This window comes from Mytilus californianus, unplaced genomic scaffold, assembly GCF_021869535.1.
Source record: "Mytilus californianus isolate M0D057914Y unplaced genomic scaffold, xbMytCali1.0.p SCAF_7, whole genome shotgun sequence".
In the NCBI taxonomy this organism is placed as follows: Eukaryota; Metazoa; Mollusca; class Bivalvia; order Mytilida; family Mytilidae; genus Mytilus; species Mytilus californianus.
Window position 1 is genome coordinate 89,776,256 of NW_026262723.1, and position 24,205 is coordinate 89,800,460.

At 33.7% G+C, this 24,205-nt stretch overlaps 2 protein-coding genes across 2 annotated transcripts in view; both read right to left on the reverse strand.

Moving 5' to 3' along the window:
• LOC127709553 (uncharacterized) overlaps positions 1-18,901 on the reverse strand; it is a 112,549-nt gene extending 93,648 nt beyond the window's left edge. Inside the window, exons 1-7 of the mRNA XM_052215159.1 lie at positions 18,872-18,901; positions 16,475-16,706; positions 14,965-15,123; positions 11,622-11,780; positions 6,361-6,531; positions 5,002-5,085; positions 242-355 (exon numbers count right to left, since the gene is read on the reverse strand). Of these exons, the coding sequence (XP_052071119.1) occupies positions 242-355; positions 5,002-5,085; positions 6,361-6,531; positions 11,622-11,780; positions 14,965-15,123; positions 16,475-16,688 (901 nt within the window). The 5' untranslated portion in view covers positions 16,689-16,706; positions 18,872-18,901. The remainder of the gene's footprint in view (positions 1-241; positions 356-5,001; positions 5,086-6,360; positions 6,532-11,621; positions 11,781-14,964; positions 15,124-16,474; positions 16,707-18,871) is intronic.
• A 670-nt stretch (positions 18,902-19,571) lies between these two features.
• Positions 19,572-23,989, reverse strand: LOC127708704 (uncharacterized). The gene is made up of 2 exons (XM_052213823.1): positions 23,873-23,989; positions 19,572-21,574 (listed from the first exon to the last, which is right to left on the reverse strand). The coding sequence occupies exons 1-2, from the start codon at positions 23,949-23,951 to the stop codon at positions 20,589-20,591; spliced, it is 1,065 nt and encodes a 354-aa protein (XP_052069783.1). The 5' UTR covers positions 23,952-23,989; the 3' UTR covers positions 19,572-20,588.
• Between the last annotated feature and the right edge of the window lie 216 nt (positions 23,990-24,205).

Genomic DNA, 24,205 nt, shown 5'->3' on the forward strand with positions numbered 1-24,205 from the left:
GGCAAAGACATGTATATTGGTTTTCTCACCATTAAGGGAAAAGACACATATATTTTGGTTTACTCACCTTTAGGACAAAGACATGTATATTGGTTTACTTTCCACAAGAACAAAAACATGTTTTTTTGGTTTACTCACCATTAGGATAGATATGTATATTGGTTTACTCACCACAAGGACAAAGAAATGTATAATGGTTAACTCACCATTAGAACAAAGACATGTACATTGGTTGACTCACCATTAAGACAATCACATGTATAATTGTTAGGTGTACTTGTACATGTACCATTATTGTAACATGGTTCTGACAAACAGTGATTTACTTCCATTTCACAGCGTCTCCCATAGTATCCTATCAAAAGATATGGAAAAAACTTTCATTTTTATTTTTATTTCACTTTTATGTTTTTTCTAAACTCAGTTCTCAGAGTATTAGATACTTGAGATATTTTGCAATAATCATTGAAATGTAGTCAATGTTTTTAGCAGAGTTGCAGATAGAAGATGTCTACCCCTTAATGTTACGTACATGTTTGCCTAGGAAATCCCAGCCTTCACTTTGTGGTATGGTACCTTGCAGTACAATTTCAGAGAGATCCATACACTTGAACACAAGTTATTGTCTGGAAACTAGAAAAATGCTTGTTTTTTGGCCCCTTTTTGGCCCCAAATTCCTAAACGTTTAGGACAATTACCCCCAAACTCAAACCCAGCTTTCCCTTTGTGATATGGAACCTTGTAGTACAATTTCATAAAGATCCATACACTTACACACAAGTTATTGTCATGAAACTAGAAAAATGCTTGTTTTTTTACCCTTTTTTGGCCCCTAATTCCTAAAATTTTGAGGCAAATACCCCAAAAAACAATCCCAGCATTCCCTTTGTGATATGGAACCTTGTGATACAATGTCAGAGAGATCCATACACTAACACACAAGTTATTGTCTGGAAGTTACAAAAATGCTTATTTTTGGCCCCTTTTTGGCCCCAAATTCCTTAACTGTTGGTACCATAACCCCCAAAATCAATCCCAACCTTCCTTTTGTAGTATTGAACCTTATGGTAAAATTTCATAGAGATCCATTCACTTAAACTAAAGTTATTGTGCGAAAACCAATGTGTCTTCTGACGACGACGCCAATGTCATACCATATAAAAATCTTATTACTATTACTGTATAAAAAATACAAGGCAATTTTTATTTCGATGAGTGATGGATGTGAAAATGTATCCATGGCATTGCATGCTCACATGAAGCTTGATACCATATTTTAGGAGCTCTGATTGTAGTTCCTGCCAAGAAAATGCAACTAAATAAATTATGAGATGGACAGACAGAGGTATAACAGTATACCCTCTGACCCCAGTAGTGGGGGGTTAAATCAAGATTGTAAGGTCATATTAAATAAATTTTTTGTTCTCAGACACTGCAGCTTCAACCAAAAAGATGCCACTGGCCTGTATTTTTTGCCAAACCAAAATATATAGAACGTGTAAAAAATCTGCATTGTTCAAATTTAGCCACCTTCAAACTAGTCAAAGATCCATAACTCTTAACGCATTCAGGAAAATTCAGGTTTTTGCCTCTATTTGCAAAATTGCACATTTGCAAAATGTAAACAGAAGCGAAAATGCTTTCATCTTTTGATGATCATAAAACTTACAAATGACACATCTGTAAAAGATCAGCGTAATGGAATTGCTCATGGGGATTGCTTGAGCAAAATTCCACATATACTTTGAGATTCAACTTGATGAACAAAGTATGTGAGCTTCTTTGGTACCACCAGACTTTTTAAGACCATTAATTAAATAAAGGAAAAGCAATGTTTCTAAACTTTTTAATAGAAATTAACTTACAAAATTATTAGACATTTTTGTATTTCAACAGGTTCTGGTTTTAGAATATGCCTTCTGCATAAAGTGTGCAGTTCCATGCAGTTGATTAATGATCTGTATATTTAAGCATATTAAACAGACAAAAAGATTCATTTTTTTAAAAGGACTTCAATCAAAGGAATAAATTTATAGTTTGATTTTGACCTCATGAGAGACTTATAGAGATTATGTAAATGTTCATAAACCAAGGTTGCTATTCCCTCAGGCAATGTTGATCATAGACTTGGTTGTCTTTATAGTTCCATTTATATTTGTTATTAGTTATCTACGAAAATAACAAGTGTTGATTGCAGATCTTTGGTAGTCTCTGTTTGAATTGACACAATTTTTTCTCAACAAGGCAATTTAGGCTTGATTTTATTTATCTGAAATATTGTCTATGGATGCATTTTTGTTTTTGTTGTCAATGTTTTTTGTTAGGTTGGGATTTCATTGAAGTATACTACATATCTCTTTTTCTTCATACTGTCTCGGAAGTTTTTAGGTTTCCAAACTTTTGGCTTAGAGCATACCAAAGGCGGTTATGATTTTATTAAGATCCTGGATTTCAACTTTACATTATTTAGTTGGACAAAATTTTATTCTGACATTCAGCAGAGCACAGTGATGGTTTGATATGTTAGTTTCATGTCACATACCTCATTGATGAAATAAAAACAATACATTTATTAGATTGTTACAAACTGTATATTTCTACAGATTCAACACATACATCCTTAGTTATGCATTAAATTTGTGTTGTTCAGAATTAGTTTTCTGTGAAAATTTGTCCTCTCTAGACAATTATTGCAGCAGTGTTGTATTTACTTTGATTTTGTGAATTTTTAATCATCTCTTGCTATCTTATTCTTTAACATGAATACATAGTGTTAAAAAAAATACTGGTCAACAAAATAATAAAAATTTGTAAGGGTTCCGCGGAACCCAGTGTCTCGCCTACTTTTGCTGTTAATCGCAGGCTCAACAAAAATGAGGAAAAAAATAAATAAAAATATTCCTCTCTATACTATCTTTTGATTGTAAGTAGCTTCTGTCCAAGTTTGGTAAAAATCCAGGATAGTTTATGAATCTAATAAATGTTTTAAAAACTTAAACTGCAGACTGTATGTAATGTTAACTGGAAGAAAAACAAAGTCCATTTATAAGTAAAATACGGAAAAAATCAAACAAAATTTTAACAAAATTTCCTTCTAGATACTAGCTTTTAATCATAAACAAGCTTCTGTCCAAGTTTGGTACAAATCCAGGATAGTTTAAGAAAGTTGTTAAAATTTTAAAAACTTTAACCACTGAGTGAATGTAATGTTAACTGGCAGAAAAACTAAGTCCATTTATAAGTAAAATACGGAAAAAATGGATTTTTTTTTTACAAAATTTACTTCTGGATACTATCTTATGATCATAAACAAGCTTCTGTCCATGTTTGGTAGAAATCCAGGATAGTTTAAGAAAGTTATTAAAATTTCAAAAACTTTAACCACAGAGTGAATGTAATGTTTCTTGGCAGAAAAACTAAGTCCATTTATAAGTAAAATACGGAAAAAATGGATTTTTTTTTTTACAAAATTTACTTTTGAATATTATCTTATGATTATAAACAAGCTTCTGTCAAAGTTTGGTAGAAATCCAGGATAGTTTAAGAAAGTTATTAAAATTTCAAAAACTTTAACCACAGAGTGAATATTTGTGGACGCCGCCGACCACAACGACGACGCCGACGGAATGTAGGATCGCTATGTCTCGCTTTTTCGACAAAAGTCGAAGGCTCGACAAAAAACAAATCAAATACCCTGCCTCCCTCATCAATTTTTTTTAAGTCAATGTCTGAGAACCATAAAATTTATTTGACATTGCCTAACAAGCTATGAAATTAGGGTGAGTTTAATGATTTTGGTACATCCTCTTCATTAAAGAGCAATACTATATCAATTTTGGAAAAAATATATATATATATATATACTTTTTCACTTTTTTGGTCTTTTGGAAAATGTTGTTTGTGCTGTATTTAGACCACTCTACCAAGACATTTTTTTTGCATGCACACGTATAAAAATTGCGGTTTTTATCCAACGTAATCATAGGTTTGAACGTTGTTTTCAATTTAGACTTGTTTATATTTTTTTGTTTGGGCTTGTATTATATTTGCCTTCGGGTTTATATGATCCGTTCATCCTATTTTGACTCTTCAAAATTCAAGATTCAATCCCAAATTGAGGTAAATTATATGGCCTTCCAAATACCGTTTCGATTCCTAACATCACTGAAGAGACATTTATTGTCGAAATCCGGATATGGTGTACAAATTTTTGCACCTTATGTTTGCGGTATACCATCTTTTCCGCAAGTTTATTGTTTTCTGTTTGGTATATTATTAATAAATTAAGATCCATTTTTACATCTGGTGATCTGTTTATTTGGAAATCGCCATGGCATTCAGCAGGGTTTAAGAACATCCGTTGTTCGACCTGCTAGTCAAATGCGTTTTGTTAAAATATACTTTTTCACTTTTTAGGTCTTTTGGAAAATGTTGTTTGTGCAGTATTTAGACCACTCTACCAAGACATTTGTTTTGCATGCACACGTATAAAAATTGCGGTTTTTATCCAACGTAATCATAGGTTTGAACGTTGTTTTCAATTTAGACTTGTTTATATATATATATATATATATATATATAATAAAAATTTAAATATACTTTTTCACTGTTTTGGTCTTTTGGAAAGTGTTGTTTGTGCTGTATTTAGACCCCTCTAACAAGAAATTTGTTTTGCATGCACACGTATAAAAATTGCGGTTTTTATCCAATGCAATCATAGGTTTGAACGTTGTTTTCAATTTAGACTTGTATATATATATATATATATATATATATATATATGTAGAGGGGTCTAAAAACAACATTTTTTCCAAAAGACCAAATGTGTGAAAAAGTATATTTTAACAAAACACATGACTATATGAGCATTCTATAAATTTATACATCTATTTTTCAAATGTTTAGTTTGCTTAATCTCTGTTAGTTCAAAAGATACATGTACCAACATTTCTATCATTTCTTTGCATTTTCACTTGAAAACTTAAAAAAAAAAATTCATACCTTCTGGACACTGGCAATAGAAGTCATGATTTCTGATTGAACAATTTCCTCTTTGACATACATCTGGTTTACAAAGTATTGGTGCTGTAAATATGAAATATAAAGAAATCATTAAATTCAGTTCAATAAAACAGAAGCTAATAAATTACTTCCATTCCAATCATCTGCACATCTTGATACACTACTGAATATATTAATAGATTGATTTTAAATTTAAATTTTTATAAAGGCACTGTATGTCATATTTGTTTTTATGTTTGTTTTGTACATAGGTCAAGCCATTGGTTTTCCTAGATTGAATTGTTTTAATTTTTTGCCTTTTGTGGCTTGCTATGCATTGTGGGTTTTGCTTATTGTTAGAGACCGTGCATTGTTCTATGAGTTGCTTACATTTAAATCATTCGGTCTCTGGTAGATAATTTGCAATCATAGTGGATTCATTATGATTCGTGAGATACCAATTTTCGTAAATTTCATTGAAATAGGTGAACCACAAATCAAAATATTCAAGGAAGTTCAAATTTTCTATAGGCTTATCTGCAGATTTTGGCAAAACCAATAATGAAATATCCATGAAAATACAATTTTTTCTTATTCCACAAAAACTTGTACCGATGAAAATAAATGAATCTACAGTAACGCAACTCCTTATTTTATACTAATTAATGGCTTGTTTTATTACAGGAAATTTGCTCAGTGGTTCAAACTACCCTGTTCTTGTAGTTCAGTTTCCTTTTTCAAATTTAAGGTACTGGTTCTGTGATATGTACAAAAAAAAGCTTTGCCAATTCCTTAGCTAAATTATTCCCAAATTCACAATTTAATTGTAAAAAGGTGCATGTTGTTGCAATATTATATATGGTCCTTAACATTTTGGATATCTATAAGGCATGCTACCTAAACAAGGGGACTTCATTGTGGCAATAATGGAATATTGTGTTAAAATTATTGAAATTGCTAAAATATTCATCCATTTTGTGCTGAGATAAATACTGTGGCTCCAGATTTTTTTGTATTTGAAATATTTTAAACAGTCACATTATGGCATCTTATCATTTCATATGCTGTCATATACATGTGTCATCCTTGAAATTCATTGTGAATACAATTTCATGGTTTGTAAAGTTTCCAGTCAACTCTGAATGTTGACCTTACCTGCATCAAGACAATCAGATGTTTCCGGTAGACTCTGAATGTTGACCTTACCTGCATCAAGACAATCAGATGTTTCCGGTAGACTCTGAATGTTGACCTTACCTGCATCAAAACAATCAGATGTTTCCGGTAGACTCTGAATGTTGACCTTACCTGCATCAAAACAATCAGATGTTTCCGGTAGACTCTGAATGTTGACCTTACCTGCATCAAGACAATCAGAGGAATTGTCTGTACCATTGCTTAGAGTTATCTTATCATTAGCACACTCCAGACAACCAATAGCGCCCTCTGATGGTTGGTAGTAATGTAATGGACAAGGGCGACAATTTGGTTCATTACCAAAGATATTGTACTGTCCAGCTGGACATTTACCTGAAATAAAAGCAAATAAAAAACCAAAGATAAATAAAGTGATGAGTATCAATTTTCTTTTTTTTTCTTTGGTCATGTGATGGTTGTTTGCTCAACTTAAAGTGAATCAATAATAAAAGAAGCATTTTAGGTAAAAAACTAGATGGTAGTGGAACAACTTGAAATAAACTGTAAAGCTTAACTAGTCAATGAATAATGAAGTAAATAATGGGGACTCTGAATGAAATTAATGTAACTCATTTAAAATCTAGAAACATACTTAAAACCAAAAACCAAACCACAGTCATTCCAGCATGAGAAGGAAGTTATGACGACTTATTGTAAATGGGAGGCCAAATATTGATTGATTAATTGGTGTTAAAGCCACTTTCAGCACTATTGCACTATTTTGTGGCAGTCAGTTTTTATTGGTGGGAACCACAGACCTTTGGTGGGAAAACTGACTATCCTATTCCATTAAGATTGGAGTTGAACACACCTGCCACCTGTTGAATTCCAACTCACAACCTCAGTGTTTATGGGCTAGCTATACAGTAGTTGGACTACTTAAGACTACTCGGCCACTGAGGCCCCTGAGGTGATGAGATATAATATCCATGAAAATGAGAGTATGTGCCAATGCTTAAACTGCATACTAAATATCATTGACTTATCATAAGTGGTTTCCCTTATACTGACATAATCACAAACTTCATCATGTAAACTAGACAAAAAGTTTCAGTCAATAGACCATGCATAACTGAGGGGGCAGGGTCAAATAATCTCCATGGAAATTAGATATGCCAATGCTTATACAACTGCATACCAAATAACATTGATTTACCATTAGTGGTTCTCCTTAAACTGAACTGACCTATTAACAAATTGTGGACACAGCCTCCGATGCCGGAAACAGTATATCTAAGTCTACCTTTTTGATTCTATCAAGGCAAGACACAAATTGATTAAATGATGTCAGGGTGACCTACATTTGGTGGAATACTCAGGTATCTAATAATATTATTGTGAGCCACTTAGTATCTTCATACTGGACTTGTAGTTACAACCGTCATTGAGTTGCTGTTTCTTACCTTATACCCCAAAATCTCTATTCATATTGGACCTTAAACTGGTGAAAGTTACTACCGTAATCGGGCTTGTATAGTTAGCATTGGTACATTATCCCCACCCCCTTCTCCCCACGAAATTTCAGGTAAAAAAACTTTTTGTAGCTGTTAGAAAATGTCTAATGAAACTCCGGTAATTTCAAATCGTGTGTGGTCGTTTGCGGTATTTTCATGGAAAAACCCGTTTTCCATCGTCAAACAGAAGTTGAAACTGCTTGTAAATGATTCTAAAACACTTCACGATTGTTAAAATACCGTATAGCGGGTTATTTTTCGCGGGGTGTTTATTTTCGCTTATTTTGGCGGACGAGGGAAAATCGCGAAAATGTATGCATACATTCGGTTCTTTCTAATAGCTAAAGCGTTTTGTAAACAATCTATTTTTTTTTCCCGGTCGACGGGGCCAATAACGGTTTATATTCGTTTAAACGACATAAATGCCAAAGGCCATTATTCACATATATCTTATAAAATGGCTGTCAGGTGTTAATTAGTTTAATAGTGTAAAATAATATAAGAGTGTAAGGTACTCTGTCAGGTATTTACCCTTATTAATTATTGTCAAATTATGTAAGAGTTGCAAGTCACTTTTGATAATTTAATAACCTAATTAGTACATCAAAGGTCCGGTAAATTTCGTAACTAATCAACCATAACATTTACAAGATGTTTGTACACCAGTGACAAATATCTAAGTACCGGTATTCTATTGATTAACTGTATCAAAATATAATCAATAAATAAGTAGTCATGAAGGTAAAACAATCATTTAACACTTGTTTGTCTGCTTTTTAACTGCAAGCATTTCAGTATCCGTCAAAATATTTAATTGGGATTTAAGAATCCGCCAAAATAAAAACCGCCAAAATTTTTCATATACTTTGTTGCCCCTAAATCGCTAAATTTTACACCCGCCAAAATAACCCGCTATACGGTAAGTAAAAATTACTCAAAAAACAATTTAGAAGATTGTGTACGTTTAAACCGGAAGTTTGAATAGCACGTGAAAAAGAAAATTAAAATGGTGAGTCGAAATCTGTACTAAATAGATATCACTATAATACGACTTTGAAAGTAAAACAGTTCCATCCTTTTGTAAAACAATGTTTAATATATGTCAGTATGAAACACCAAAACGGAATGAATAATAACCGATTAAGTTTTGTAGTTTATACATCGTAAGGGGTATCAAATTTTTTCTTCTTTCTTACCCAAGAGAAAATGAAAACGGGATCCATCGGGATCCCTATGAAATCCCGGTGAAATTGGCGGGATAAGCCGGGATAAGCATCTGAAGTCGGGATCCCATTCGGGATAAATATCTGAAACTGGGATCCCATTCGGGATAACTGTCTGAAGCCGGGATCTCATTCTAGTTGAAACGGGATAAATATCTGAAACTGGGATCCCATTTGGGATAACTGTCTGAAGCCAGGATCCCATTCTAGTTGAAACGGGAAAACATAAACCAGAATTTTGTGTTGTAAAATATGCAAGTGTTTGGTAAACAGGAAGTTGTTGAGTGCTGAATCTGAAAACGCATATGGATCTATTCAAATAGCATGGTTGTTTTAACAAATATGTTTTTTTATCCATTTACAGCCATGTAAGTAGTCCAAATAATTATGACGCCTGGCAAGGCTAGTATTTTAATTGTTTTCTGGGACGCCTTCCTTTTTTGTCAAACATTTTTGAAATACACAATTATTTATGACATAAAGCAAAGGTTATTGGTGTTAATTAACAATGTGTATGACACCAAAGCTGTCAGGTGAAGCCAATCACTTAATGGGTCACTTAATTTGACAGTTTACACAGCTACATGTAGCTGAACTTCTTGTTCATGGATGAATTACGAATTTCAGTTTGACAGTATTTCCTGGGACTATTATAGTTAGTATAATAGTCCCAGGTATTTCTTAGTCCAAATAATTATGACGTCTTGGAAGGCTATTTTAAATTTTTGCTTTGACGCCTTCCTGCGACGATGTAAGGCGTCAAAGAAAAAAATATAATAGCCTTTCAAGACGTCATAATTTATTGGACTTAGTATTTCTAAGTCAGAAAAATGCTGAGATTTTCGCGATATAAATGGTAGGGCGTCCGAAAAACGTCAACGGCTGTTTTGCCAGACAAGTTAGGGCGTTTCTGATTTTCTCCAAGTTCACATAAGTGTTCTATTAATTATTGTCCGGCATATATCAATGATAGGCCAATGATTGACATCGTAACACGTTGGTTTCTCAACTTATGTAAAATGTAAACAAGTCATGACCATGTGTTTTTTTTTGTAATTGTACTGAACAGTCCGACCCTAGAAAATACCGTCCTAGATAACGCTGCCACTAGTTCATCCGCATGCAGCCTATGCCGATTAAATTAATGTTGTTTTTTTCTTATATTTAAAAACTGGCTAGTAATAAATTATTTTATGCGACACCCTTGATTTATTTTTATAATTAATTGAGTTGTGTGAATGATTATTTGGTGAAAATAATAAGTCGCTAGTTGTTTATCTTCAGGGGATAAAAAAGGGGGAGGGTAATTAATTTGATTCCTAATGGCTTCCAATCTACTGTATAAACATGCAATAATATTTCTAGTTTATTTATCGCTTCAAAACGTCTTGAACAATTGATTCTTTGTGGATTTTTTTTATACTTTTAGGGGATTTAATGATTTAATTAAATGGAGCTGCAAATTTTGATAGTAAACAGATTGCATGCAGATCCAGTTACCTTTACTCAGCAATACTAGTTGGAAGTACAGAGACAGCAAATTTATTTACAGAAAGGAGGAGAACTTTACATCATGTATCCTTTCGCAACTTACGCAAGGGTAATAAATAAATAAACCAGGCATCCCAGTGAAGTAAAGTACGTGCATGGAATTCCAGTATATCCTGTTGGGATTTATTTCGGGATCCTCCCTTTTTTTCCAGGAATCCCAGTATATTCCAATCAAAATCCCACAATATCCCAGTATATTTCCACTGGGATTTATTTCAGGATCCCGATTTTTTTCCAGGAATCCCAGTACATTCCAATCAAAATCCCACAATATCCCAGTGGGATCCCAGTATATTTCCACCGGGATTAACATGGGAATCCCGAAATTTTATCCCAGTGGAATCAGGTGGGATTCCAATTGGAATCCCATCAGGGTTGGAATTCCAGTGGGATCCCAGATTTATTTTCTCTTGGGTATTTCTTGCTCATTGTACCCTAAAGTCCGCACCCCTGTCTGCAGGTTCAATTTTGGAGAATAAAACCACGGACTATACAAGCCTTTTAACAGTAGTTTCCTTTCTCATACCAAGATTTGTGATAGGTTTTTTACATTATCCAAGAACTTCAATATGACACATATATTAGATTTTTCTACAAGCTTTTCTAACTTTACTATCTAATAGAAATATATTTGAAAATAGAAAAATCATATCATATTTAAGTAGATAACAATTAAAAAAAAGTTTTGGATTATTTAAAATTAGGATATCATTTTCCTTCAGGTTCCCCTGATCACACTCATTAATGAGGATATTGAGCAATCAATCAATCTTTCAATGAAAGTTCATACCCTCAACAATTTTAGTCTTCAGTGTTTGATGATCATATACATGTACCTCTTTTCTCATCCATGCATGTGTCCTTGCAACAGACTTATTCCATAGTGTTTTGTCTTCTGGATTACTGATTCTTATTCCAAAAGTTGGTTTACCATTGACAACATTGCAGAATTGTTGGAAACTGATCAAGAAACAGGTCGAATGGACCTTGAAATGCAGTCTAGTTTGCTTGAAGATGAAATTTGAATATCAAACTTTGAAAAAGACTAAAATTGCACCAATAAATTCTAGACCTTGCTTTAGATCATGATAAAAAAAACTTTGGCCTTGTTCCTTGAATTGTGACAACAAAAGCTGACATTGCCATGATAAAGCACTGTACTTAAAATGGTTCATTTGATCTAAAATAAACATACTTTTACACTGTGTTTGGTTAACAGCACCACGTATCTCTGTTTCTGTGTTAATTGGACATTTTTCACAAGTTTGACTGTCAACAAAATATGTGTCTAATGGACATGGTATACATGGTGGAAATCCACTGGAGGAATAGTGTCCAGAACTACAGGATAAAACTGGAAATAAATAATGAGATAATTAAAGAACCTTAGTGAGCGCGCTCACATACCCCACGTCCCCACATTGTCATTAGAGAAATAAAATAAGTGTAAGAAAAAAAAATTGTATCAGAAATCATAATTTCCTGTCAATATGCACATCTACATAGTATGTCCTTATTATCTACACAGTTTCATGAAATTCTGTTGTGTGGTTTGAGAGGAGCTGCGATGACAAAAGGTTGCAGTAGTATATTGGGCAAATAAGTTCAAAGGGGCGTAACTCCTGGAAAAAAAATTGAATCGTAATTTCCTGTCGATATGCACATCTACGTAGTATGACCTTATTATCTGAAAAGGTTTCATGAAATTCTGTTGTGTGGTTTGAGAGGAGTTGCGATGACAAACTGTTGCAGTAGTACATTAAAGTAAATAAGTTCAAAGGGCCTTACTCCTAGAAAAAGAATTGAATCGTAATTTCCTGTCGATATGCACAACTACATAGTATGTCCTTATTATCTGAAAAGGTTTCATGAAATTCTGTTGTGTGGTTTGAGAGGAGTTGCGATGACAAAAGGTTGCAGTAGTATATTGGGCAAATAAGTTCAAAGGGGCGTAACTCCTGGAAAAAAAATTGAATCGTAATTTCCTGTCGATATGCACATCTACATAGTATGTCCTTATCATCTGAAAAGGTTTCATGAAATTCTGTTGTGTGGTTTGAGAGGAGTTGCGATGACAAACTGTTGCAGTAGTACATTAAAGTAAATAAGTTCAAAGGGGCGTAACTCCTAGAAAAAGAATTGAATCGTAATTTCCTGTCGATAAACACAACTACATAGTATGTCCTTATTATCTAAAAAGGTTTCGTGAAATTCTGTTGTGTGGTTTGAGAGGAGTTGCAATGACAAGAAACAGGACTGACGGACTGACAGACTGACTGACGGACAGACGGACGGACGGACAGACGGACGGGTCAAAAAAATTATACCCTCCGCAACTCGTTGCATGGGGTATAATAATTAAACAGCGTTCTTTAGTCATTTAAGAAATATATTACCCATGAAATGGCCTGCCTTTCACAATAAGTCTTACAACTAAAAAAGAAGGTAAGTATACTGAATTGTTCATGGCTTACAATCAATTTAAGTCGTTACCAATTTTGTAAAATGCAGGCATATTTGTGATGTTTCTGAGGCTATATTCACATTGAAATAAGAGTAAAATTATTGAACATCTTAGAAGTAAGATATGGAATATCCACTGAAACATTGATCAAACTTGGATAAATTGTTTCAGCCAAGATATTGCATTTTATCTTATAAATATCTTGAGTTGTCTACATTTAATATGATAAAAAAAAAGTATTTGCAAATTTGTCATATCAAATGAAATTATGAGCTTTTTTTCCAATATTTTTTATCTGCAACATCTCAAGTTATTTAATTTCTTCAAATCCTTTAAAAAATTTTTGGCTGAAAAAACTTGGCAAGTCACTAAGGAAACAAAGTTTTATTGATGGTCATAGCAGAAATGAGGTGGAAATATTTAATCCAGATTTAAAAATGTGGGGGAACATTTATCTTGAAATGCTTAAGGATGTATTCTTCTAAAGTTTCAGTCTTGTTGAAATCTCGTTCTGGAATTATTTCAAAAACATATGATACAAGTGGAAAATTTGAAAAATATTATAATCAAACTTAACTCTGTGAAAATTTTATTACCAATCAAGTCAGTCTCATTAGCCAAAATGTTGGGAAATTGGGTGAGGGTACAAGAAATGATTTTATCAGAAACATGTACATCCCATATCAATTCTTTCTTTTAAAATTTCTTAGATATGTATTTTTTCAATCATTTATCACAAAGAAGTTGAAATAATATGCTTTTTGTTCTAAAAAAAGAGAAAAATCCCAAATTTACAAAATTGACAGCATGGTAAATTTGACACGAAAAAGCAAACAAAATTTTATAAAACTTTCTTATATTAACACCTACCTATAGTTTTTTTAAGTTAAATTTATTCAGATTGGTCCACTTCATCTTTATTGAAAGTATGAAAAAAAGTTTCATTGTGAAACTGATTTTTTTCATGATAATAGCCCAAAAATGGGTAAAAATTGATGAAAAATGTGAAAATCATCAGTATTGGATACTTTTAAATGGCCATAGCAAAAAAGGAAGTGCATCACCATATGATATTTTCTTCACCAATTATTTTTTTAGTCATATAGACCCAATAATCAGGTTAAGAAAAAAAAGTTTAATTCTATAAATTTTTGGCTCCTCAGAGGTCTACATCCTTAAATAAGATTGAATGGTTTTTACTCAAACTATAACTTGTTCAATAAAGAGGATATTTCTATCTATAGTAGACAAACAGGAAGTAGGTGCCGGACAGATCCAAAATACACATTACAACTCATCACTGTCCAACTGCTGACCAAATATGTCATTGTGACGTCATCAGGCATGGTCGCCTTTTTTTCATGACGTCACAATAGGAAATTCAGAAGAAAACCAAGAAAATTTGACATCATAATTAAATTTTGACCAATCATTTGCTGAGAACAGTTATTTCACTAGTGAGGATTGTCATTGTCATACGCTATATTGACCAAAACAGGAAAGACAGTTATAAGCAATAAAGTACAGGTGATGACCAAACAATTACTTGATCAAAGGTTGTAGGATAAATGTTCTGACATTTTAAAATCAAAAGAAGGCGGACTTGGCAAAGAAAGCCAAAGCCGTATTGGTACAACTTTTGAGAATTTTTGGTTTTCGATGCTCTTCAAAGTCATATCCATTGATGAGTCTTATGTACTTGAAACCCCCATCAGACGTACCAAATTAGAAGCCTAGAATCTTTGAAGGGTTTGGCAAAAGGATGAAACTGATATTACCAATACTATACTGGCAGACTTGACGAAAACTGTCGGACCTGTCCACCAAAATTTAACCAGGTCTGGCTATTTCATGTTTGAGCTGGTCCGATTGTCCCACGGATTATTACAGACAAAAAAACTCAATGTGGATGGTTCCATCAACTTTGTACATTTGTAAATTTGTACATTGTCATTGTAGGTTTGAAACAACCATTCCAAAATGTTACAAAATGACAATAAAAAACAAACATATTGTAATGAAATTGAAATACACAATGACCTTCAAGACTGTAGAAAAATATATAAAGGCATACCTGTACAAGATCCAGGAAAAACATTTCCTTTAGTGTATGAAGTAGTACCATTAGGACAGCTAATACATGTAGAAACTTCAGTCAAACTATTATAGGTTCCCACAGGACACAAATCACAAGTGTCTTGGTCTGTTATATAGGTTCCCTCTGGACAGGCCACTGAAAAAAAGAGTGGACACATACAAATGTCTCATATTCTTGTTCTACTTATTAGATTATGACTAAACAGTATATTGACAGTATCAAAAATTAAAGTGTTATTATATGTATCTTGAGAACTTAACATTGGTCAATGAATCATGAAAATGAGTTCAAGGTAAGGTTAACCTTCTGAAACAGACAAAATACATCGAACATTGATTCTATTTTGCAAAATATATCTGTCCCTTTTCACATAGTGAGATATTAACATTATGATAAAAAAAGGTAACATTGATTCATTAATCATTAACAATTAATGTTGAAAAAAATTAGCGGTAAATATTTCATTGAAAACAAGTGGTTAACAACTTCGACTTTGCAAATTACCATCTTGCCATCATGGTTAACACTATAGCCTATAAATACGTATCTATACCAGGTAACTCCCAGAATTGAGTTAATAGTTTATCCAATTCATACAATTAAATTCTAAAAGCGATCTGACTTTGTGCAATATAAATTGTCTTTAGCTATTGTTATTGTGATTAAGTAAAAGTGTCTAGTCCATCGAAATACATTACCATACACAAAAATCTCATCATACACCGATTTTTTTTGGCAATTAGCTCTATGAAAGGTCACAATATCATTATAGGAGTAAGACCACCATTGTTTTTCCCTATTAGTCTTTGTTAAATTTGCACTTTTCAATAAATTGTGCAATATTTTTTTTTTCAAATGAAGAAATACTTGGCTTGAGTAAAGTTTTATCTTGTCCCATACTACAGATAAATTTTCATATAACATTTCACTGCATATAAGATAATAACCATCACTGGAAGTTAACCAATAAAATTTTCATCCCATTTTTTCCTGTGTACAAGCTTTAGTAACCATGTAACCTCAAGTTTCCAAAATATTCTATAGAAACACCAAATAAAAAAAGAATGGTGCTTTGAATTATGTGTTTATGAATTTTTTACTGCAATGAAATGTAGGATTAATTTCCTACAACTGTCAAATTCAAAGGAATATTTTCTACCCTTTTTCGTATGCAACCGGATGTGACGTACTATGATTTGGTGGTATTACACCTATAACTCTCAATGAAATTTAACAAAATATTCACTATATGCTATATAGAAGCAAATTTTAGGAAGCGTGACTTTATAGCTATAAAAAATGTTCATGATTCAGAAACAGCAAAAAATAAGCATCTTATATTTATACAATGCTTTTAACATCAGAATTTTCAATATGTTAGTGATATCTTATAAATTTCCAATCAAAATATATATGTAATTTTTGCTCCATTTTTTCTGTTTTCATGTAATTCCTCTTTATTGGCATTTTATATTGACAAACTTACTGCAAAAGTTCTTCCCGTCAATATCAGCATACTTTCTACTGCCATTACAAATAGATATTTGAGTGAAACTTAGTGAATTCCAATCAGCACTGATATTTGAACATTCTGACAAATCCCTAATGGTACTGATAGAAGAATTAATCAAGTGAACCTCAGTAAGGTTTGCACACATCTTATACTGATCTGTTGTGAAACCTGCTGGTCCTATGGCCATAGTAAACTTGATCACTGTCTGAAATGTATCTTGCAAATTCAAATTACACAATTTCTTCAGATAACTTAACTCAATCTTACTAAAATAATAGTTACTTATGAATCAAACCTGCAATAAAGGTTACCTCTAATAAGCGAAAACCTTTTACCAGGCTTTCTTGACAGGTCACCCTCATTTTTGTCTGCTGTGGTAATATCCAAGGGTGAATCCCTTATTTTTGAAAATGGGAGCATAATTTCTGAAATTTTATATATATTGCAGAGTGGAGCGAAATATAAAATACAGCAAGACTTAAACAGTACATTCGAGCAAAGACACCACAAAATTTTACACACAAGAAAATATCCCACTATATGGCAATAGTTTGCAGGAAAAATGAAAAAGAGTTAGTAGATAAACTGTCATTTCAATATATACATAGCAAGAATTGATACCTATTTTGAAGTACTAAAGCTTACCTGATTAAAAATAAAAAGAATGTGTCCATGGGAAACAGATGCCCCCACTTGTAAATTTGCAAGAATCAAAGTACTAATTCTAACCTATTGACATTTTGTTTTCCTTGTAACTTAATGACATTTGTTAGTGAATGCTGAGTGTGCAAAAGAAGCAAAAGAAGCAAAGTTTGCAATTTTTCAATAATTAAGGTGCATAACACAAGAACAATGAAAGTGACGCCACCAAAATTCGAACTTGATTTGTGTTTGGTGGTAATAAGCATTGTGTATAGTTTTATAACATTTGGTTGTGGCAAAGTAAAGTTAGAATGCCGAAACTGCAAATTTGCTAATTTTTTCATTTATAAAGGGACATAACTTGAGAACAGCAAAAGTTACGCCACCTATATTCATATGTATATATCCTGATCTGTGTTTGGTGGTAATAAGCATTTTATGTAAGTTTCAGATCATTTGATTGTGGCAAGGTAAAGTTAGAATACGGAAAAGCAAATTTTCCAATTTTTCCATTTATAAAGGGACATAACAAAAGCAATGCCACCCATATTCATACTTGATCTGTGTTTGGTGGTAATAAGCATTGTGTATAAGTTTCATAACATTTGGTTGAGGGAAACTAAAGTCAGAGAACGGAAACTAATTTTGGGATGTACAGACAAGGGTAAAACTTATTGCTCCCTCCGCTGCGGTGGTGGCATAAAAAACCTATACACTCGTTTCTCCAATTTCAGAAGACTTTGACTAAATATTTTGCTACATAATAATCTTTCAAATGAAAAAGATGTATTCAGATTTTAATATAACAAGAGTAACTTCCCAAACTTGGATAAACTCAAGAGCAATTAGAATTTGTCATGCTATGTTGGCACTTGATCAATTATTGAAGGTCGTACGTTGACACTTCATGCCTATTTTGATTGGCTTGCATTTTTGGATTACTGCCTGGTTCACGTTTACTCCCCATGAAAAAAATAATGTTATTAAATGATATGAGCAAATCAGCCCTAATACGGATAAATCAGCATGTGCAATACTGATGACGTTCCCCTGTCGATATAAATCAAGACTTGATATTGCTTTTCGGACAGGGCCAATACAAAAAATAAGCCGTAAAGGCCCATGGGCTAATATGGAACATTCACTTCCGGTTTCAATTTTCTTACACCTTACTTATGTTTGGACGTATCGTTATGCATAAAAAACATTTGTATTATATTTTTTAACTTAAAATCATAAAATAAAAAGTTTAAATGATGTTAAGTGTTTTGTAACGTCTTGAAGTCTTGAAACAGAAATATTTCAAAGCCTTTATCGAGTACCACTTTTGATTATTGACACTGTTTCATTTCCGCCGATCAATCATCAGAACGCAGACAATCCAAGAGTAAGAATAGTTAAACTATCTGAATTATTCTTCCCAGCTACTTTATATTTGCTAGATAAAATGAATTGTAATAGCATAATATTAAGTACTTGGACGAGAAATCAGAAATTTCATCTGACAATGTTGACAAAAAATTCATGGACGTGAATGGGAAAAGTCAAAAGACTAGTTCAGATATGAAATTCTGTATCTTTTTCATGGTAAGTTTCTCAGTTTATTCCAATTAAAAGAATTAAAATCATTTAATAAAAGTGTTATGAACTGGCTATTTCTGTATTGGCCCTGTTATAGTTAATAACACTATATTATAACATTCCCACCTCAGGACTGATATTAAATACCTCATCACTAGTTGTATTAACAGATGAGGAAGCTATAGATAATTCCACCACCATAGATGGAAATGATGCAGTACATGCATTCCTGATATTTGCCAGAGGTGAAGGAATTAAAGCCTGAATTGCACTGTGGTAATCAGATGTACAATTTTCTGTTATATTGGAAACTGCATTGTACGTCAAATCAAAAGTCTGAGTGAAGTTTGCCTGAATATAACCTAAAAATAGAAAAATGTGTTTGCATGATCTCTAAATTTAAGACTAACCTTTCTAAATTTCTAATATATATCAACCCTAAAACATAGTTTAATAAACTGTTAACACAGAGATATGTCTCACCTTTTTGTTATTTTGATAGTAAAATGCAAATGTAGAAATTAAAATAACAATACTTTAATGTGTAAACTATGCAAAATATTCAAAGTTAATGAACCATAATTGAAGGCTCAGTGGCCAGGGCCAAACAATCTCCACAGAAATGAGATTTACCAATGCTAATACAACTGCATACCAAATATTATTGACCTACCACTAGTGGTTCCCCATAAACTGACCTTATCAAAAATCAATACATTAATCTACAGCATTCAGAAATAAGCCCCAGATTCAGAACGGATGCAGAATAGCATCTGACCTACTCTGTTCGGAATGCAGTCTAGAAACCAGTGAATCCAGTTGGGTACTTAAGTAAAACAAACACATGTTTGGGAAAAGAACCACAGTTTAATGCTTATAGTTTTCATATTAATAAAACCACAAACAACAGTACAGTTTTCAAACAATACACAAATTAATTAATGAACAATCTGTGGTATTCCATATAAAAACTAACATATTATGAATACAAAACTGTGTGTTCTTGTAAGTCAAACTACTCTAAACATATTTATATACACAAAATAAATTGATACAATAATAATAAAACAAATATCAAGCCCTTTAAAGGGTGGGTGAGGATGGGATTTAAAAATTTCCAACTGCAAAAATATAATGCTTCTGCTTCATGCAACTGAATTAGCTTGAATGCCTATGAAGACGCGCAATTGTTAGAACAAAGAACCAACAGTAATTAATTAACTATCTGATTGGACATTTTGAAATGAGCGCCCTATTCTGATTGGTTCTCTAACTAAATCTCACTACACAATTAGGGAACGAGATTTCAACAGCAGCAACTAGGAAAACCCAATCTTCTCATTGGTTAAAAGTTTACAATGACATACAAAGCTAAGGATACACTCATTTCCATAAATGACTGTATCCTGATATGAAGTAACTTAATATGTTGTTGATAAGAGGCAATGCAATCACAAGGATGAATTGCATTTCACTATACTGTGTATTAATACTCAATTTTTATTTATATAAAAATACCACATTAATCTACAGCATTCAGAAATAAGCCCCCCTCCCCCCCTTAACTGACAGTGTAATGTGTTGGAATCTAGACCAGATTCAGAACGGATGCAGAATAGCATCTGACCTACTCTGTTCGGAATGCAGTCTAGAAACCAGTGAATCCAGTTGGGTACTTAAGTAAAACAAACACATGTTTGGGAAAAGAACCACAGTTTAATGCTTATAGTTTTCATATTAATAAAACCACAAACAACAGTACAGTTTTCAAACAATACACAAATTAATTAATGAACAATCTGTGGTATTCCAAACTTCCCAAACATGTAAAGTGGAACCAGTAGGGGTAGGTAAGTATAGTTATTTATTTCCCAAGGGCCGCAGCAAATTTATTCATGACTTTCTGTCGATGAGCAAAGGAAGGATCCAAGTATAACTTATATGCATCTGATTTCCAATCACCCTGAGACTGAATATGATCAGCTGGTATCCCACATTCTAAGGCAAAGGAAGCTCCCCCTCTACGAAAACTATGTCCCGAATATTTGGTGCTGTCATAATTTAACAATGATAAGTTATGTTTTAGCATTTTTACAAAGGTGGCATAGGTAAGAGGTGTTACCTTGCCCTGCACTAAGTACAAGAAGACCGGTGATGGGGAGCTTATGGCTGGTACCTGCTTGAAATTAAGAAGGAGAGCCTTAGAGGGACATAAATGAGAGTTGTTCACTCTTGGAAGTGGGATTTCTAACACACGCTCTGAAAATTGAATGGTTTTGGTTTTCACTACTCTTAATCGGACACCCTCTGCATGAAAAGTGATATCTTCTCGAGATAACTGTCGCACAGGATCAAAAGCTGAAAGAGACGGAGCAAATAAATTTGACTTTCTTAAAAAGGAAAAGAAGGCAACTAAGCAGGCTGCCCAAAAGCATAAGTCCTTACTACTGCTTAATGACAACAAAGTGAATATTTCATTTAAAATCTTCGGCGTTAAAGGCAATTTGCTATGAACTGTGCATCCTAATACACGCTTAGCACCTTTTAGTACCGAATCCATAAAAAATGACTCCAATGGAGACGTAATCCCTGCTTCTAAATGTAACAAACGGATAATTGACAAGTAATTATTTATGGAGTTAAACTGTAGTCTCGCAGACAAATAGGCTACATATCTTGCTAAGTTCAAAGGACTCAAAGGAACAAGGGCAATGTTAATTCTTCTACAGAATTCCATATAGGATTTTAAATAGTTCTGATACGTCTTTTTGGTAGACTCAGCATAAGTATGATTTCTAAATTTTGCCACAATACTATCCAGTGTTGTCATCTCCTTGGATGCCAGTGAGCCTAAATAAAAGAAAACGAAGGGCGTTACTAGACATGTGCTTAACCAGATCGCGTACAAGCAATGGTGGTTGAACATAAAACCGCAAAAATTTTTCACAGTAAGTTAAATCATGTAACCGCGAAATGTGATCTGCAAGTATATTTTCTTTGCCTGGCACATGCTTAGCTATTAAATGAAAGTTGTATGTTGCTGACAACCAAAACAACTCGCGCAAAAATGACATCAAACTTGAATTTTTTGATGTTCATTTATTGATGCAGCTTACTGTAGCCGCATTATCACAGTAAACTATAATACGCTTGCCACGCCAATTTTGGGCCCATCGCTTTACTGCCAACGCCACCGAAAACGCCTCTAACTCATTAATGTGTAGCTGTGTTGCAAAGGGGTAATCTTCAACCCAGTTAACATAAAACCAATCACTGTGGTAGAAACCCCCTGCACCTGATTTACAAGCATCAGTCACTACTGAAGTGATAGGAACCTTTGCCAAGAAAAAGGACTTCCCATTAAAAGTCCTCATAAAGTCATGCCACCATTTTATATCTTGTAATATTTCACCTGACATACGCAATTTATGCCAATCCTGCTTTAAGCGCATTATGCCATTTATGATTCTACGGAGAAAAACTCTCCCGCCTCGAACCACTGCAGACGCCCAATTAAGCTTCCCCGCCAGGGATTGCAATTGCTTTTTCGAAGCATGCTTACGCAATAAAAATTCAGCAAGTTCTGATTTTAAATCAGTTAATTTTGATATAGGCAGCCTAGTCTCTAAAGTGGTAGAATCTATCTCAACCCCCAAAAATACAATTTTTTGACATGGGTCTGTAACTTTAGACCAGCTTATACAAAAACCTAATTTTCGCAACAATGCAATTAATACTGCTAATGCCTGAGCACAACGCTTTTTTGTCCTCTCGCAAATAAAGAAATCATCTAAATATGCTACAATGGTGAAACCTCTGCGTGACATCATTCTTCGAACAGCTTGGGACAATCTATGAAAAATGCCTGGTGCCAATTTTGACCCAAAAGGGAATTTTTTATCAATAAATGTGTATTCATGACCATCAGGAAATGCCCATTTAAGCCCAGTAACCTTTTGACTTTGTTTACTTATTCTAACAGACCTATATGCAGCCTTTAGGTCCACTTTAGCCATATAAAAATTTTTTGAAACTAACTTGCAAGCATCATCTACTGTTTGGAACCTTTGTTTGTCAAATTCACCTGCAAAATCATTCACTGCAGAACCCATTGGTCTACTACAGTCATGAATGATTCGAACTCCACCGTCAGGTTTTGGAATCACTCCAAGCGGACTAATTATTTTAGGAGGGGTATTTACAAAAACATAGTTTCCATTTTCAATTTCTGTTAGGATCTGCTGATGGGCCTGTTTATAGAAGGGGCTACCGGGTTTTGCTGAAGGGTGATTTTTTGAGCGTATATCTTTTGGTATGGGAACATTCATGACAATGTCGAACCCATGTTCAATGCCAAACAACAAAAATTCTTTATCAAAGTCATCAACCAGTTCTTCTGTCCATGCAGACAGATCAAGTACACGCGAAGGCTTCACCATTGTTCTTAGTTTTTTGTATGCTGAAAAGCTGGATGTTTATCAGCACATGCAGGAATAGCACATACATGTTCAAATTTACAGTGAGACATAAAGCAGCCCTTGCGACTATTAAATTTCTTACAAATCATCTTACCACCTGGTGCATGAGAAGCATATGTGATTAAATGTTGCTTATTGCTCACTCCTTTCGAGCCTTGAGTCTGAGGTGTAGTGCGGGAATACTGACCCTGCAAAAACTTTGGCCTCAAAAACACAGAATGGAGATGTGGAATGTCAGTACCCCATCTGAACTGGTGTTGTTTTTGCAGACGCCGATATTCCCGATCAAAAAACAAGACAGACACCAACTCGCAGCTAGAAAGGAAGAGGTAAACACGCATGGTGTATGACAAATAGTCCATAACTTGTGATGAGGCAAGGTCCCCTACAGCTAACAACTTATGCATAATGGACAAATTTTCCATGGACCATTGTGTTACAGTTAAAGTTTCTAATTTGGGCTTGGCTGGCCCTGACTTAAACACAAGTTTGCCACCTGATGATTCTGAAACTAATTTTTCTTCTGACTCTGTCAGTTCTCCTAAGGTATTAGGTAAAAATTCAGTGATATCAAAATAATTTACATTAGGATCAAAGCTAGCAGATTTTAAAAATATTTGCGGATCTTTCCATGAAAAAATGTCATTGATAAGCAAATTATTGTCTCTACCTTGAGAATGAGAGGATTTAGCATTAAAATCATTGATTGAATGTCCATTATTGTCCTTTTGCACTGCCATCATTTTCATAATTTCCTGGATATATGTATCGTCCGCTCTAGGAATGTTCGCATGGAAGCCGCCATCTTGAATGTTTACGGAAGTGCTTCTGCCGCCATCTTGGATGTTTACGGAAGTACTACTGTCGCCATCTTTATTGTAAACCCCGCCTCCAATCTCTCTTGTGGTGACTCCGCCTCCGATTTCACGTGTGTTGCGCATTGACGCCCCATTAATATTTCCACCATTTTCGTCTCGACCGGTCTTGAAAGTTTTCTGCAACG

What these genes read in the sequence shown, in the direction of transcription:
- LOC127708704 (XM_052213823.1), bottom strand. Translation starts at nt 23,951, where the DNA reads ATGAAAATGATGGCAGTGCAAAAGGACAATAATGGACATTCAATCAAT. An exon ending in TAAATCCTCTCATTCTCAAG is followed by an intron (nt 21,575 to 23,872) that starts GTAGAGACAATA and finishes TCTTTTATTTAG; the next exon opens with GCTCACTGGCATCCAAGGAG.